At 54.9% G+C, this 17,051-nt stretch overlaps 1 protein-coding gene and 1 long non-coding RNA gene across 3 annotated transcripts in view; one reads left to right on the top strand and one right to left on the bottom strand.

The window, feature by feature from the left end:
• Nucleotides 1–1,461: 1,461 nt before the first annotated feature.
• The window catches only part of LAMC3 (laminin subunit gamma 3), a 58,320-nt gene continuing 42,730 nt past the window's right edge, over nt 1,462–17,051 (bottom strand). The window contains exons 16-28 of one of the 2 annotated variants that reach the window (XM_032478681.1): nt 16,612–16,754; nt 15,939–16,117; nt 14,487–14,628; nt 13,246–13,451; nt 12,793–12,869; nt 11,479–11,613; nt 10,235–10,382; nt 9,014–9,163; nt 7,106–7,208; nt 5,161–5,360; nt 4,261–4,407; nt 4,073–4,172; nt 1,462–3,027 (exon numbers count right to left, since the gene is read on the bottom strand). In XM_032478681.1, the coding sequence (XP_032334572.1) occupies nt 2,777–3,027; nt 4,073–4,172; nt 4,261–4,407; nt 5,161–5,360; nt 7,106–7,208; nt 9,014–9,163; nt 10,235–10,382; nt 11,479–11,613; nt 12,793–12,869; nt 13,246–13,451; nt 14,487–14,628; nt 15,939–16,117; nt 16,612–16,754 (1,981 nt within the window). In that variant the 3' untranslated portion in view covers nt 1,462–2,776. Of the gene's footprint in view, nt 3,028–4,072; nt 4,173–4,260; nt 4,408–5,160; nt 5,361–7,105; nt 7,209–9,013; nt 9,194–10,234; nt 10,383–11,478; nt 11,614–12,792; nt 12,870–13,245; nt 13,452–14,486; nt 14,629–15,938; nt 16,118–16,611; nt 16,755–17,051 lie in introns of both variants that reach the window. The other variant, XM_032478680.1, reaches the window with a different exon arrangement.
• Nucleotides 5,367–7,136, top strand: LOC116663293. Its single transcript, XR_004319534.1, has 3 exons — nt 5,367–5,501; nt 6,737–6,900; nt 7,016–7,136. It is a non-coding gene; the product is annotated as an uncharacterized LOC116663293 (long non-coding RNA).

The raw sequence follows: 17,051 nt of genomic DNA, 5'->3' as shown, positions 1-17,051 counted from the left end.
GCAAGCCTGTTCTCCACCCATTGGGGATGCTGGGACTGGGCTTTGCTGAGCCCCCCTACAGATTGAACAGATAGTTTTAATGCCAAGAGCAGGCATCAGACCTGCTGTGTGCCTGCGTCAGCAGAGAAGCTAGGTGGCAGGGAAGTGGGGCTGGGGGACATCAGACCCTGTCCCAGAGGTCTTCAAAGGACCCCCATTGGTACCATTCACACCAGACATCAATCATCAAACTCACTGTAGAGCAACAACCTCCTGTTTTGCCCTCCCTGCCCCGTGTCTTCCTTCCCAAATCTACCAGGTCCCTCCCAGGTCATTGATCTGCACCACATCACCCCCCACCCCACCACCTCTGGCCTCAGGTTTTGGTTTCTCTGTGAAGGAGTGCACCTCTTCTCAATGTTCTCCCCAGCAGGTTGGTGGGGATGGGGTAGGGGACTGGGGACGGAGCACAGCCCAGCTCTCATTATATGGCCTTGGGCCCAGAGACCCTCATTATTCTGAACAGGAGTAGGGGGACCTGGCTAAGCTGGGTTAGTCTCTCCTGCCAAGCTGATCAGGACAGTTTCTAGCTTGTCTCTGCCAAGCATTTGACCTGATAACAAGTAAACATGGGGGCCGTGGTGGGTCAGGATGAGGGCAGTGGGGGCATCCTCTTCCATCAAGCACAGGAAAAGCAAAGCCAGCTGTCCTGCAGAAAGAAAATAACTGAAGCAGACAAGGAGAGAGCAGAGGCAGAGACCCAGGAGAGAGGAGGGGGTGAGGGAAGGGAGCCCCCAGGCTCTGGCTGTCTCTGAGGCTTGGCAGTCCTTCCTACCCCAGGATTCCAGGACACTCTCCCAAGTCCTCCCAACAAACTCCCCGTTTCTGCTTAAACCAACACGGCCTCCTGGTCAAGAGCCCGGATTGAGCATGTGCCATCATCCCGCCCCTGCAACCTGGCTTCCCGCAGTGACCTGTGTGGGCCAGGTCCCCACCCTGCAAACCCTGGGCTGTTGCCCACCTCTTGCCTGGAATGTTTTCTGCTGTCTCCCCATCCTTTCAGGCCTGGCCCAAAGCCCTCCTCGTTCTCCCCCTCTCCTCACTGGTGTCCCTCCCAGAGCCTTTCTGTGCTGCAGGACACTGGTTTTGAGTTCCTTTTCTGCCTCAGTGTCTCCAGCCTGAGCCAGAGGTACCTACCCCTCAAGCTCCTCCAGCCCCTAGACTTTGCCTGATAAGCCTCCTGGAGCAGAGGAGAGAGGGCAGGTGCCTGTGGTCACAGGACCCAGCAGAGCCCCCCGCAATGGGAAGACACTGGCAAAGCCAGGGGGCTCAGCTGGGGTCCTGTGACCTGCCACCTCAAGTGCGCCAAGAGGGATCACTGGAGTTCTGCCACCAACTCACTGGGTGCTGAGTGAGTACACCCACAGCCAGGGCTCCTGCTGCCGGCCAGCACGGGAGGACCAAAGGCACGCCACACCCAGCTAGTAAATGGGGTCCTTTATTTCCACGTTAAACAGAATTGGTCTGTGCTGCTGCCTGTCCCTCCTGGTAGGGACAGGAAGACTGGTAGGAAGGCGCTGGGCTCCTAGGGGCGCCCATCCTCCCAGTGCCAAGGTCCTGCTGTCTGCTGGAAGAGGGCCCAGGAAAGGGGAGGTGGGCCAGGAGGAGCTGCTGGGGGATCCTGGGCAGGGGCCAGCGGGGGCCTGGCCACAGGGGATTCCCCAGCATGACAGACTAGAAAGGCAGCCAGGCCTTCATGCCCAGCAGGGGCCTCCCTCTTGGCAGGTGGGGCCACAGGGCTGCAGAGCCAGTTTGGGAAGTGTCAATCGGTCAAAGGCTAACCAGGGTTGGCAGGGTCACAAAGGGAAGATCCAAGTGACCTTTCTGAGCCCCCTGACCTATGTCCCCTTGGGCCACGAGGCCTGGCTTTTTGGACAGGTTCTAGGTTGAAAGGAGCCCTGGGCCCAGGGCAGACAATGCCTTCAGTGAGTCTGGCTGAGTCCCAGGATCCTGAGGTTCGAGTCTTCCATGAAGCCAGTGACAACCCTGCAGCAGGGGGCCATGCCCCGGCCAGCCTAGCAGGCTGCACTGTGGCCCCAGGAGTCCTGAGCCTTGCATTTTTCTGCTGAGATCCCTCCTGCCAATCCCCACCAGGATCTTGTGTCTTTTGACCTGCCTGGTCCCTCAGCTGTGCAGAGCTGCTGTGTTTGTGGTGGGTGACAGACAGGTCTGGGAGCTGCAGGACTGAGGGCAGATCTGGAACTGGGGGCTCTGGTTCTTGTTGAATCCACCCTGGATCTCTGCAGATGGCCCCATTCAGCCTCCCAGGTACCAACCCTGCCTGGGTCTTTGCTTTCAGGAGCAAGTGGGTCTCTTAGTGGCATAAGGTTATTTAACAGATCATATGCTCCCTGCATCCGGAGAGGGTGCAACACACAGTGGTCCCTTAAGAAATGGTTTTGCTTCCATGTGCGTGCATGAAGGGACTTGTACAGATGTGTACCACACACACAGGCACATGTCCGTAACTTGTGCCTGTGCATGCGTGTACATGTTGCTGACCCTGGGGAGTGCACATTTACGTGTGTGTGGGGTGGGAGCGCACACAGTAGCCGCCTGGGTGAGCTGTGATTGCACACTCACTCCTGCCGGTGTGGAGGGGATGTGGGCACAGACTGGGAAAGGCATGTGAGTGTGCGGGTGTGTGGCAGCAGGCTCTGGTGAGTGCACTTGTGTGGCACACCTCTGGGGGTATATGCTGCCCTGGGCCGGGGGCACAGCGGGGTCCGGGCAGCCCTCACTGCCAGCTGGCACAGCTCTCGGGCAGGCTGTGCAGAATGGCCTCCAAATTCCGCTTGTCAGCGCGGATCTCCGCAAGGTCGCTCTCAAAGCTCTGGATCTGCAGCTCCTGCTGCTCCGACTCCTGCTCCAAGAGCCTCAGTTTCCCCTGCAGGGCCCCCGGTGGGCCTAGCCGCAGCCTCAGGTGCTCCAGTGCCCTCTGGGTCTCATTCAGGGCCCAGGCTGGGGTTCGATGGGTGTCCAGTGACCCTGCGGAGGGGTACAGACAGCCTCAGGATGGGCCTGCTCCCCTGCAGGCCCCAGAAGTCTGTTCAGTCCCCATCCCCAGAGACCCTCCCCAGCCCAAACTTTTCAGGATCCCAATTGCCTATGATCAACCGGGAAATCGAGGGACCAAGAGGGCAGTGCAGGGGGGCGATGAGGTGCCTACAGTGCCAGATTCAGAGACAGAAAGTAGAACAGGGGCCGCCAGGGGCTGGGGGAGTGGGGATGGGGGGTTTGTGTGTAGTGGGGACAGGTTTCGTCTTGGGATGATGAAAAAGTTCTGGAGATGGATGGTGGTGATGGCTTCACAATAAGGTGAATGTTGTACTTAATGCCACTGAACTGTACACTGAAAAATAGTTGAAGTGGCAAAGTTCATGTTTTGTGTGTTTTACCCCAACTTTTAAAACTGCATGTTGTTCATTTCAGCCTAGCCGCTCTGACACCACCCCTACCCCACTCTGAGGGCCCCATGTTTTGGGTGCTGGCCCCTCCACGATTTACTGACTCGTCACACCCTCCACAGCGTGGCAAGCACTTTCTAGATTACCCCACTGTTACCCTCATTTCACAGATGGGGAACTTGAGGCTCAGAGAGGTGGAGTGATTTTCCCACCTCTCTGCCAAGGAAGCCAAGGAAGGGGAAATGCCGGACTTGAATCCTGGTCTGTCTGATTCCAAAGCAGCACCTGATCCTTGCTGCCACACTGGCTTCTGTGACCGTCTCTCTCCTTCTCTGAAACCCTCAACTGCTGAGGGTGGACCCTCTGACCTGGTACCTACAGGTGTTCTGGATGCACTGAGTGTTCTGTGTCTCTCCCCTCCACCTGACCAGCAGCCCCTGGAGGTACAAAGTGAGCTTGCTTCTGGACACCAGCCCTGCCTTGTGGTCGGCCACAAGGCTCGGGATGGGGGGAGCCGTGGACTTGAGGGCTAGGAGGAAAGCTTCCCTAGGACTGGGCCTCACAGGAAGATCCCCGACATGCCCCAGGGACCCAGGGGGTCGGACCCAGCCTCGGGGTCTCCTTACCCAGCCTGGCCAGCAGCTCCGACAAGGCTTTGATGTCCTTCTCCAGGGAGGTGCGTGATTTCCGGAGCTGCCGCTCCATCTCACTCAGCCCGGCATCCACCTTTGTCGGGGAAGATGAAAAGTCTGAGTGGCTCCCAGCTGGCTCCCAGGGCCAGGACGAGATGGGGTGGGGGTCTTGGCACACATACCCGCTCTGCTGCCTCCAGCTCCTGCCTGCGTGCTTCTGAGGCCAGCATCTGCCGGGAGGCCTGTCGGAGTGTCGCCTGCGTCTGGCTGGAGAGCCGGCCAACACGGCGGTGCCCCTGCCTCCCCTCCCTCAGCAAGGCCTTGGCGAGCTACGGGGTGGGCAGCAGCAGCAGGGAGAAGAGGGTATGGAGTAAGTCCTTTCAGAGGCACTGACAGCAGTCATGCCCAGCGGTCATCGCTTCGTGCACCTGATCATTCGTTCATTCATTCCTTCATTCATTCAACAAGTACGTACACAGTACTTGCCAACACAGTACAGACTGCCGGACGCCACTCGTCCCTCCCTGGAGGAGAAACTCCAACTATTTTACTGATGGGGAAAACAGGTAGAGAGGAGGCGCTGGCCAAAAATCAAAATGGCAGGACCAGAAACCAAACCTGGGGACTCCTCCCTCAAATCCAGCACTTTCTCTAGGCAGCTATAGACAGTTTACTTGGGGCCTGAGCAATAAAGCCAGTGACAGCACTGGGGAGATTTGAATTTGGTCCCATTTAAACAACAAAAGCCTAGAGATTTAGGGAATAGAGCCAAACAGACAGAAGTATGAATTCTGGTTATGTGATCTCAGTTACTGAACCGGGCTGAGCCTCAGGGTCCTCCCCTGTCCCACGGGGACAGCAGTGACATTTATTTCATGAAGAATCAACAAAGCAGCCCACGTGAGCCTCCAGAGCTTGGAGCCTGGGACCCCTTTGTAAGTGCGGAGTACTCAGCACTGCACACTGAAGGGGCAGATCTGCAGGGGCAACGCTTACCCTACAGAAGGGCAGCCCATATGTGACAGTCCTCCCCCAGGCCCAGAAGGCAGGGATGCCCCTGAGCTCAGATCCACGGCCCTGACCTTGGCACTGTCCTTGGCCAACAGCTCGGCTTCCCTGCCCTTCTTCTTGGCACTGGAGGAGAGAGAGGCTGCGTTTCCCAGCATCTTCTCCGCCTGCTTGGTCTTCTTTTTTGAGTCTGCCAGGAGCCTGTCCTGGATGATGCCTGCCTTCCTCCTCATCGTGGCCTGGTCCTTGGGCCGAGGAAACTTCAGCTTCATTCCTGAAAACCCACCCAAGGCTGTGTCAGAAGGGCTGAGCTCATGCGTGGAGAGCCTGTAAGGAGGTCCCTGCCAGGTGCCTGACCACCCCAGACCCTTGGACAACATGAGTGGAGGTTCCAGATGCATGCTGCATGAGATCTGTGCGTAAATTTCTCAGGCTCACCCAGGAAAACAAACAAACAAACAAAATAAGTGAGACGTACTGCTCTGTGAATGTAAAGATTCATGGCCTATCATGATACTGAAGTCACAAAATGACAGGATGGTCAATGCCTGGGCCAGTGGTGGAGATGGGGAGTCACAGCACTGTGCATGGCGAGAGCCATTCGGCTCTTTGTTTTCATGTTCCACCCATTTCTAAAAAGGCTTTGAGGCAGCTTATTGTGATAGACCAACAACTGGACCATTAATTGAGGGCAGGGTATAGCTCAAGCATTAGAGCACACACTTAGCATGTATGAGGTCCTGGGTTCAATCCCCGGTGGCTCCTCTAAAAATAAATAGATAAATCTAATTACCTCCCCCCAAAATATAACAAAAGATTTTTTAAAAATTGGATCATTAAAATGAAAAACAAAGAGCCATATGTAATAGGGGGGATGAGGAAAAGTGAGACGTGCCAGAAAATTAGGATAATGACACCCTGACAGTGCAGGTACCAGATGCTCTATTTACCTGTTAGCCTCCCAGCAGCCAAGACAAAAAAGGAAAGTCTACAATTCACATAGGTTTTATTACCCAATAAGAAGTAGCTTCCGTCTATAAAGAAAGAGGCTTTCCCCTTTCCTTTCAGATAAAATTCTAAAGGAAATGTGTCATAGGAGCACTGATCACAGTAGACAAAATCAAATTTTAAAGAGATTCAAGCCTTCTAGTTTTCAGACAAATAATACTACATAATTGTTCTATAAGACAATCCAGAAGTTAGATCTACCTTGCTTCTTATACACAAAAATTGGTGTTTTTATCTTAAAGTGCATGCTGTAGAGTCCTAATTCTACAGGGTGTTGATAAATGCTAAGGGGGAATGTGAATTAAGTTTACATAAAGTGAACCCAGTTTCTTCATCGCAGGACTTCTCAGAGCCTTTAATATTCCAAGGTGTGCATAGCAAGGCCTTGGGGGTTCTACACCATGTGACATTTCTTAAACTTATTTGAACACAAACCCTCTCTTGGCAGAATAATTACAAGCAAGGGGCTCCCTTGTCCCTTGGAAGGCTGGTCCACATTTCACCTGGCAAACTTTCCTCTCTTGGTCCACCCATCTGTAAAATGGGGGCACTTAGCCTCATTTTCCTAAAGCGCAAAAAAGACCCAGACCAGCATCAACCCACACCCCCATCTAAAGGGAGACTCCACATTCCTCTCCGCAGCCCCAGCTGGACATTGGACCAGGGCAGCCACATGTAACTGGACCCCTATCCAGAGTGGCCTTGATCAGGGGTGGGCAGCTGATGACATCAGATTCTCTTCTCATCTGGTCCTGAGGGGCTCTGCGTGTGGTCTGATGATGGATAGCCACTTGGGCAAGGACCTGGTGAGTGATGTGTGAGGTGGGGAGGGACCAGCAGCCACTGGAGAGGTCCTGAGAGAAGGAGGGAACAGTCTCCTTGACTTATGCCCGTATGACTCTGGACTTCTGTTTCCTGCAGCCAAACCTGCCCTGGCTGAGGCGTGAATCCAGGTGTCTGTCACAGACATGTGTGCATCAGTGAGCCGAGGACTAAGCAGGACATACATACCTTCCAGGTCAGCCAGCAGAGTCCTGGCTCCTGTGACCGTCACTGTGGCAGCCTGGACAGACGAGGAAGCCTGGGTCAGGGCGGCTCTGGCTTCCTGGTGCAGCTGGAGAGAGAAGAGAGGCTGGGCATATGGGGCTGGAGGTGTGCTGAGCACAGTCGGCGCTCGAGGGCACCAAACCCACACATACAAGGTCCCAAAACATCACCCAAATTCTGACACTGAATTACGCTGTTTACCAGGAACACCTGATTGGTTTTGCTATACAAATATTAAATATCTCTCCCAAATATTGAGTATCTCTCCCAAGAAGTTACCACAAAAGCTCAGAGGAAAAGTGGAACATAAGAACTAAAGGAAAGATGGACAACTGAAAATTTCTTTCTGAATGCTGCTGTATCTCAGCCAGAGGACAGGAAATAACGAAATCTGTTTAGTAAACAACGTTTACTCATAGAAAATTAGTTTCTTCCCCACTGCCACTAAATAAAGCTGGAAACTTAAAGAACATGGGTTTGATGGATGAATGGATACACAAAATGTGATGTATCCACACCATGGAATATTATTCAATCACAAAAAGGAATGAAGTGCTGATATATACACAATGTGGATAAACCTTGAAAATATTATGGTAAGTCAAAGAAGCCAGACGCCAAAGGTCACATATTGCATGATTTCATTTATATAAAATGTCCAGCACAGATTGTAAATCCATAGAGACAGAAAGCAGATCGGCGGTTGTCAGGGACTGGAGGGGGAGGAATGAGGAGTGACTACTTAATGGATAAAAGGTTCACCCTGGGGCTGATGAGTGTCTCGGAGCTAGTCAGAGGTGGTGGTCACACAACATTGTGAATGTGCTAAAAGCCACCGTGTTGTACACTTCACAGTGGGTCATTTTATGTTATGTGAATTTCACCAAAAAAAGAAACAGATAAATCACATGGGTTTGAAGCCCCAGGTGCTGCCCAGGGAGCCCTTGTGTCTTAAGTCTCTCTCCAAATGCTCAGCAGGATGGCACAGCGAGGTGGGAGGTGCTGGGGTTGGATGGGGCACTACATCTGGGGGTCTGGCCCTGACTCTGCTATGGCTTTGCCAGGCCCTAGACCAGGGTGATGGACCTGATCCCTGGGTACCACCCAGGGGGCCCTGATGAATTCCTTGTCTTTAAAAGGAAAATAAAGGTGGCTGAGGAATAAGCCGCTACTGCGGTAAGTGGAGGGATCTGAATAAGGCCTGCAGATCAGTTCACTGTATTATATACCATGTTGATTTCCTTATTTTGATCCTTGAAATCTAGTTTGACAAAACGTTAACAGAAGGGGAATCTGTGTGAAGGGTATATGGGAGTTCTTTGTCCTTTCTTCGCAATCTTTCTCTACATCTAAAATTATTTCCAGATGAAAAGTTAAAAAAAAATTTAGGGGTCCTTATACTTTCATAGGTTGGAAACCACTGGATTAGGTTAAATTCACCCCAGAGTTCTTGAATTCCCTGATTATTTCGCACTGCCTTCCCATCTGGGCTGTTAATGTCAAACTATGGAACTTAGCGCTAGAACAACGTAAGTGCTTGCTAAAACATTTGGCAAGTGAACGAATGAATGCAAGAACGAATGAATGAGGCCCATCCCAGCTGCAATTATACTGAGTGAGGGTGGTGGGCGTGGCTCTGGCTGCTGCTGGTGCTCTGTCTGTCCATCCTGCCTCTGCCCACACCATCACTCCTTTCCCAGGAAATCAGGCCCTCCTGCCTTGGCACAGGCTGACTGAGGTTCTCTGGAGTTTGGGAGGGTGGCCACTGAAGGGATAGGAAGAACTGGTCCGGGTCTTTGTCCCCTCCTTCCCCTGCATCCTCCCTGGGGCAGCCCCAACCTCCCCCAGGAGCCTCAAAGGACAAGAGCCCACCTGCATGAGGGGCTCCGTCTCGTGCAGCATGGCCTGGGCGGTGGCCTGCAGGGCCTGGGAAGCCTCGGTGACCACGCGCTCTCTTGATGTGACCATCTTCTCCAGGTCCTGCGCCTTCAGGGCCAGGGCCCCAGCCTGGGACTTCTGAGGCTGCACGGAGATGGACGGCTCAGCAGAGGCCTGACAGGAAGGTCCAAGGGGCAGATCCTTTACTGGGTGGGAGAAGCCCGGGGGCAGGGACAGCGAGGGCAGGGCTGCATGTGGACCCCAAGAAGCAGAGGAGCTGGGGCAAGAGAAGCCACACTGGAAACCGGTCACTTGATGCTTGGATTCCAGCCCCAGCAATTTCTAGAAAGGTGGCCTCAGGCAGCTCAGCTGGCCTCCCTGACCTGCGCTGCCTTTCCCAAGCTCGCAGTCCTCAGCTGAAACCTTCGGGCCAGCCATACTTCTGAATTCAGAATTTCCCGAACTTGGGAGAAGCAGCTCGGTGCAGGGACTGCGGATCACCTCCCGCCCTTGGCGGTACCTGGGGCAGCACCCACAGCCAAGCATGTCCCTACCTGCCTCTTCCTCTTCACAGGCAGCGGGAGAACCAAAGATGCTGAGTGAGCAGCCTGGGGCCAGTCACTCCCCGGAGGGCTGGGCTGCAGGTGCATTTGTAAAGTCTAATCTTTTTTTTCTTTTTAAAGCTCAGCTCCTGGCTTTTCAGGATTGCTGAGAAGACCAGATGACCTGACTTACCCGGAGGTGATGAGCATAGGGTGATAGGTTGGGGGGGATGAGGGCCGACAAGCATTGAGGCCTGTCTTGAGCATTATTTACGAATCCGCTGTCGGCCCCTCTGGGATGCAGCCCTAAAATAACCTAATGGGCGAGCACCATCTGACAGACGAAGTAACTGGGGCCCAAGGATGGAGAGTCCTTGGCCAAGGTCACACAGCTGGGGTGGCAGAGCTGGGATCTCGGTCCGTGTCCATCTTGTGCTGTTACCAATGCCACCATGGTGGAGAAGAGGCCTCGGCCTTGATATTATTACTAAAGTCGACAACCAAGATTGGCGGAGCCCTGCCAAGCTGTGGAGGTGGATTGTCTTTAATCAATTGCTGTATAGCTAAAAATAAGCCACGTCACCTGCCTCTGCCTGGGCCGTACTGGGTTCCCAGCTGCCACATTCTCTCCCACCCCCGCCCCAAGCAGAGCGCCAAGGACAGCCGAGCTGACCAGTGCTGCGGGGGCAGCCGGTGAGGCCAGGTGCACAGCTGCGTCTGCGGCTACTTGCTGCACGGCGGCCAGCACCCTCTCGGCTTCGGGCAGCGCCTCTGTCACAGCCGCGCCCAGTGCCTTCTGGGCCGCCTGCGCCTCCTGGTACCTGGGAGGAGACAGGGGCAGGATGGCCCAGGAGCAGGGTGCAGGCCATCCCTCCCCAGCGCTGTTCCAGCCCCCACGGGAGCCCCTGATTTTTGAAGGCCTCTGGCAATTCCCAGGCAGAGCCGCCCTCTAGGGTCTGTACCGGCAGCTGGTCTCGGAAACTGGCTGCCACTGGGCAGCTTTCTAATGAATGGAAAAGGCAGTAGAGGGACAGCATTCTTGTTTCCTCATTCACTTAATTCAATCACGCTTCTCTGAAGGGCCTCCCGCTTGGTTTCCACTTGAGAATCACATGCTTTGCCAATGTTTGGCTCCTTGGGGTGAATGTCAAGAGGAAAACGCCTGGTGTTGGGGAAGGGATAGTGGCCCAGGCCCTGATGTCCTTGGGTGACCTTGGGCATGTTGTTCTCCAGGTAAATGGAGGCACCTGGGCTGCAGGAGCACTCTGGGGCCCTTTTGCCCTGAAGTGCCGTAATCAACTGACTAGAACAGCTTTCCTGTCCACGTGCTGCCCCGCCCAGCTCCCCCCACCATGGACACTGCTGGGGTGGAAACTCCCACGGGGGTCCCTCCCGTCCCACACCCCTTCTCAGAGAGCGAGCGCCCCTGCCCCGGAGTGGGTCACGTGGTTCAGCCTAGCCATACTGATTGGCTCAGGACCGGCCACATGACCCACGCTGGGCCGATCAGTTTCTCTCATCTAGGAAGTCCACTTGGGATGTCTGTTGACCCTCTGACTGAGCCGGATACAAGGAGGCCGCCCAGAACAGAGAAGCAGAGGCCAGGAAGAAAGCTGGTGCCTGAGAGGAGCTGCCCCAGGGGCCTGGGGTGGGGCGGGGGAAGCTGCAGGGAGGATGTGCTGATTTGGGCCCTCTGTTTTCAGGTTCTTGTCCCTTCTCTCCAGAGGCTGAGCTGCACCTCAGGCAAGACTAGGATCCTATAACTCATCACTGATCCGGCCTCTGACATTCCGCCCTGCCCCAAAGAACATCAGGACTCAAGGGAACGAGCCAGATCTGGAACCAGCGACCTCTGGCCTGGCCCTGTCAGCTCCAGGAGGCCAAACCAAGCTCCTAACCACACCTGGGAGGTCTTACCTGTCCTCCAGGTCGCGCTGGGCCTCCAGGGCTGTTCTGCCCTCCACCAGACTCCAGAGAAGTGCAGAACTGGCGTTGGAGGCGAGCAGGGCCCTCCGAGCAGTGGCCTCAGTCTTGGCCATGGTGTCCTTGTGACTGAAAACACCCGCCCAGCCATCACCAAGAGCTCACACAGTCGCAGGCGCAGCTGTGCACCTGGCCTCACCCGCCACTGCACGAGCCTCTTGCCGTCCCGAAGAGAGTACAGCCTCCCCAAAAAGTACAGCAATGGGGGGCCAGGCTCCCTTCCTCCTTCTGCCTGACATACAGTGAAGACTGATGGGACGGGGACCCAGGTGCCTGTTCCTGTTATGTAGGGTTTATGCCCGTTGTCCTGGCATAATGATTAAAGGGCCTTTTATCACACATAAAATCTCAGTTTGGACAATAAATTGCATGGTCACCCTAATAAAGACAGCACAGAAGAGAGTGGTCAACACAGCCTGCACTTGAATCCCGGCTCTACCACTTCTAACTGTGTGTCCTTAAGCAAGTCCCTTAACTTCTCTGTTTTCTCATCTGTAAAATGGGTCTAAAGCACAGCAAAAGGGACAGATTGCTTCTTGTTTTTAGGATCTTAAGTTGCTTCTTAAAGGCAATGGGTGGAACAACCCAAATGTCCATCAACAGATGACTGGATAAACAAAACAGCATATTTGTACAGTGGAGTATTATTTGGTCATAAAAAGGATGAATTAGTGATATATGGTACAATATGGATGAACTTGGAAAATATCATGCTAAGTGAAACAAGCTAGACACAAAAGACCACAAATTGTATGATTCCATTTTTGTGAAATGTCCAGATTGGCAAATCTATAGAGATAGAAAGTAGATCAGTGGTTAAAAGAGGCTGAGGAGGGGGAGGAGAAATGGGGAGTGATGCCTAAAGGTGCAGGACTTGTTTCTGGGGTAAGGAAAATGTTCTAAAACTGATTGTGGGGATGGTTGCACAATTCTGTGAATATTCTGTGAATATACTGAAAACCACTGAATTGTACACTTGACTTGAAGGTATGTGCATTATAGCTCAATATAGCAGAACTCCATCCCCACCCCCATATCTCTGGGCTCACACTTCCTTGCACACCTGTCCTTCCCATGGTGGTGACATTTCCTCCCAACCAGGCAGCTCTGTACTCATCTGATTCCAACTCCTGGGGTGGGGGTACCTCTATGGCTGGCCGTGACCCTGGAAGCTCCCAGGAGGACTGGGCTCCCTTCATGGTGTGGACAGGACCTCACCATCATGCTCCCTGGGGTATGGGGGCTCACCTCCTGGCGAGGGCACGGGCCTCTGTGGCCAGGTGGCTCCAGTTGGCAGGCTGGCTGGGCCCTTCCTGAGGAATCACCTTTAGAGACAAGAGGGAAATAGGAGGAAACTGACGACTCACCCCTGAAGGGCAGGGGCCACATCCGGCTAAGTCACCGGGCAGGACTGACTGCGCCACTTATTTTGCAAACGCTCACAGCCAGCTACAAGGGCAGCATCCAGTGAGTGGGGCCCTAGAGTGTGCAAACAGCAGTAACGACGCCTACCGCTTGCTGGGCATTCGCTGTCTGCTTGGAATGTGCCTCATTCTTTGCAAACATCTCACTGAATCAGCAGGGGAGGCCCTGTGTGATCCCCTGTTTTGCAGATGAGAAAACTGAGCCTTCCCAAAGTGGGGAGGCATGCCCAGGCTCAGTGCGTGTGGGGAGGGGTCAGGGAGGGGTCCTCTGGGGTACCAGAGACGCAAGGACGGTGGCTGCGTGCAGAATCTCCTCTTCTGAGGACTCCAGCGCCACCTCGAGGTCTGCCAGCTGGACGCAGGTCTTCTCGTCTCCGGCCTGGGCACAGCCAGCACTCCGGCTCAGTGCCTGTAGTTGCTCCCGGGCAGCCTTCACAGCACCCTCCAGGCCTGCCACCTGCTCCAGGAAAGCTTCCTGGGCCCCTGAAGAAAGCCCATAGATTGGGGGTCACAGAGCAGTTGAGACTTTACAATAAAACCCCCACCCTCAATGGGCCCCATCTGTGTCCTCCACTCCCCCGGGCACAGCTTAACTCCATCACCAGGCCTGAGTACCACCAGTCAGTTCTAAAGGAAGAGCCTCCCCATTTTACAGATGCAAAGGCTGAAGCCCAGAGAAGGCGAATCATGACCCAAGGTCCCACACACAGGGAGTCAGCCACAGACGACAGACTGGAAAGTCCCAGGCCTTCTAGAGCTGCAGCAAACAATTCCTGAATCTGAGACAGCAGGCAAATCCCGCCTTGAGTCAGCTCTGTAATTGAAGCGTGGCTGAGTGTAGGCGTTTTTATGCCCAGCACCTGATAGCTCCCTATTCTGATAGTCTTGCTAACGGGTGCTCAGCTCACCTATGGCTGCTACAGGAGTACAGGTGCTTGTGAACGTGAAATTTTACAAAATGACAAATTTACTTTTGATGCTCCCTAAATTTCAGTGTCTCAGGGTCAAATTCCACCTGGATTTAATGAGTCTTTTTTCTTATTTACTCATTTACCTTCTATGCTGGGGATACAGCAGTGAGCAAAATGGCCAACAGTCAAGACAGCAGGAACGATACCTGTTCAGCACCTGGACAGCGCCTTGGTGAGTGTTTGTTGAGTGAATCAATGAACCCAACCCCTGTCTTCCCTGAGTTTATGGGTACAGGCTGGGTGGGGCAGGGAGCGTGGGGACCGATGCTATAGTCAGAGACGGATATTAATAAAGCTACCAAGCACAACTGGAAGAGGGGCATTGAGGATACTGATAAAGAGAGGTCCGTGGGGCGACAGGACTGCATCACAAGAGGAGCTTAGTTGGGGAGGTCAGACAAGCTCTCCCAGCAAGTGGGTTTCCCTAGGGCAAGCCCAGAGCCTTCCACGCATCCTGAGGCCAGACTGAAGGGCTCCAAATGGGGCATCTGACCAGCCAGCGCCCTCCTCTTGCCTCCCAGCATTCTGCACTGCTCTCCTGCCATACCTTGCTGCAGGTGGTGGCCCTGGTAGACGTCCCCCCTTGGGGCTTCTCCCTGCAAAATGTCCAGTGGTCCCCAGGGCCTGCCACAGTGGGATCCCTGTAGCCACCCCTCCATCAAGGTCAGCCTGGCCTTCAGCTTGGCAGCCTGGAGGGGTCAGGGAAGGAAGGTGTGTGAGGTTGGTGGCCTGAAGTCCTGCCTGGACACTTCCTCCTGGCTTCTGCCTGGTCTGGCCTCCCCAAGCGTTGCCTTCTCCAACCCCACCCTGGCCTCAAAGCTAAGGACACACAGGACCGCTGAGACCCAGCTGTGCCCTCCTCAGAGCTGTTCCTTCCCCTCTCACACCCACAGCACATGCTGGCATTCGGTCGACCACACCTCTGCCCTACTGAGGGAGGGATGGGAAGGGAAGCCCCGGGGGGATTTCTGTCTGTCCTGCTGTGTTCCCAGGACTTGGGCAGAGCAGGCATGTGACGCCTGCAGACTGAGTGAGCAGCAACATCTCCTAGCACTGTTTTTCCAATCATATGAACAACAAATGCGTTCACGGAGCACTTGCCAGAAGCCAGGCAAGAGTAACCACCGGCCATGCACCAGCTCATCTTCATCCTGTGAGCACCCTGTAGGCTAGGGGATAGAGGTCCTAAGCTCTCTCCTTGATTCCAAAGTCCAAAATGCTCTGAAAACCCACAAAGCTTCCCATTCCTTATTTGACGGCAAAATCAGGTTCAAAGAATCCTGAACTCATTTAGAAACAGCACTGTTCTGAACGAGGCTACTGGGGGCCTGTACTTGCCCCTGAGGTGTGAATATTCCCCCGTTTTCCTACAGATGCATTAACGGGTTTGACAAGGGGGCCGGCCCAGGCGCCCCGGGGGGTGGTACCTGAAACTCTACATGCCATCTGATCTTTCTACAGAGCTGTCATTCTGAAAGCTGGCCTCATTAGTTTCAGGTAAGGGGTTGCAGGCCTGAACTGCCTCCATTTTGGAGTAGGAGCCACTGAAGCTTACCAAGGCTGTCCCCTGCCTGGGCGTGTGACCACTTATGGGGCTGCGGGGAGGGGAATCCCAGAAGTCGTGCTCCTGACCCCTGCACTGCAGCCCTCCCTGCTTGAAATTCTACTTGTGCCCCAGAATGGACATCACCTGCCCAGCGACCCTGCCCACAAAGGGCCATCTATGGTCTCAGCCCCACTGAACTCGAGCAAGTGTGAGGCCTTGTCCTGGGTGGTCGGGAGGGACACGCAGCAGGAGCCACTCTTCTCCTGTCCACCCAGGAGCCGGGGAAGGGTGGGGGAGGGTTGACATAGGCCAGATGGCTGAGTGGGCGCAGGGTGGAGGCAGCCGGTGGTCCCAGAAGGCCTGAGAGTTGTGGACGAGTGGGCGCTCGCTGGGGGCGTGGAACGAACAGAAGATGGAGCGGGCCTGGGCAAGGCCTGGACGGGGCAGGCTCACCTCCTCCTTCACCAGGGCATAGCAGGACGGGCACTCCTGGCAGCGGGCGCCGCTGGCCGTGAGGAAGAAGTTGTCCTGGCAGCGGTCACACTTGTAGCCCACAAAGCCGGGCCTGCACACGCACGTGCTGTTCTCATGGCACTGCGCCGAGGCGGCACCCAGTGGGGAGCACCTGCAGGCTGGGCGGGCCGGGACAGAGAGCGCTGGGTGCCCTGATGGCCACTCCACACCGGAACCCCCAAGTCCCCTGCACCCACCCACCGGGCTGCTCCAGACCCCCATGCGCAGCTCAAGTACATCCCTTCCCAGGAGCCTGATTCAGAAGGTCAGAGATGACGACTAAAAGCCTGAGTTAGCTCAGCGTCTCAGGGATCTGAGGACCAGCCAGGCACAGGACTGCCATGCAGCCCAACCGTGCAAATGAGGGAACTGAGGCCCTGAGAGGCGACCTGACGGCCCCAGGCACACAGGAATGTGTGGAGACCAGGACTTGGTTCTTGGCCCCCTTCACCATCCTCTCTCACTCACTCCATGTTTCCACAGCGGTTCTAAGACCTGCCCTGTACCTGATCTCTCTCTCCTGCTGCACTGCCATCTTCCCCACTGGTCCTCTTTGCCCAGAAGCCTCAGGCCCCACTCTTCGGGCAGCCCGGGGAGGCCCCGGCTTCCTTACCTCGGCAGCCCTTGATGGAGAAGCCGAAGAAACCGAGCTGGCATCTGTCGCAGGCTTGGCCCTCGACGCCTGGACGGCAGGGGCACTGCCCGGTCTTGGGGTGGCACTGGTCCCCCTGGGAGCCCAGCGGGTGGCACTTACAGCTACGATAAGGGAAGGAACCCGTGTCTGAGACAAGTTCTGCAGCCTCTGCTGATGAAGGCTGATGGAGGGGACTTCGGCTCATGCCCTCTGCTGACAAGGCCCCAGCTCCACGTTGTTCCCTGTCAGGCAGCTTCCCCAAGCTGTGTCCTAGGAAGCACATCTCACAAAAGGCTGCCCCCCCCCCCACCAAGGAATGGGGACATAGGTACATCTTGGACCATACACCTTGGCTGGAAAATCACAATGCAGTTAGCATATTAAAGGCTTGAGGTGTCTGGTAAGAACAGACACCAGTT

Source organism: Camelus ferus, chromosome 4 (assembly GCF_009834535.1).
Source record: "Camelus ferus isolate YT-003-E chromosome 4, BCGSAC_Cfer_1.0, whole genome shotgun sequence".
Taxonomy (NCBI): Eukaryota; Metazoa; Chordata; class Mammalia; order Artiodactyla; family Camelidae; genus Camelus; species Camelus ferus.
Note: the sequence above shows the minus strand (reverse complement) of the source record. Positions and strands in the feature narration are given on the sequence as shown.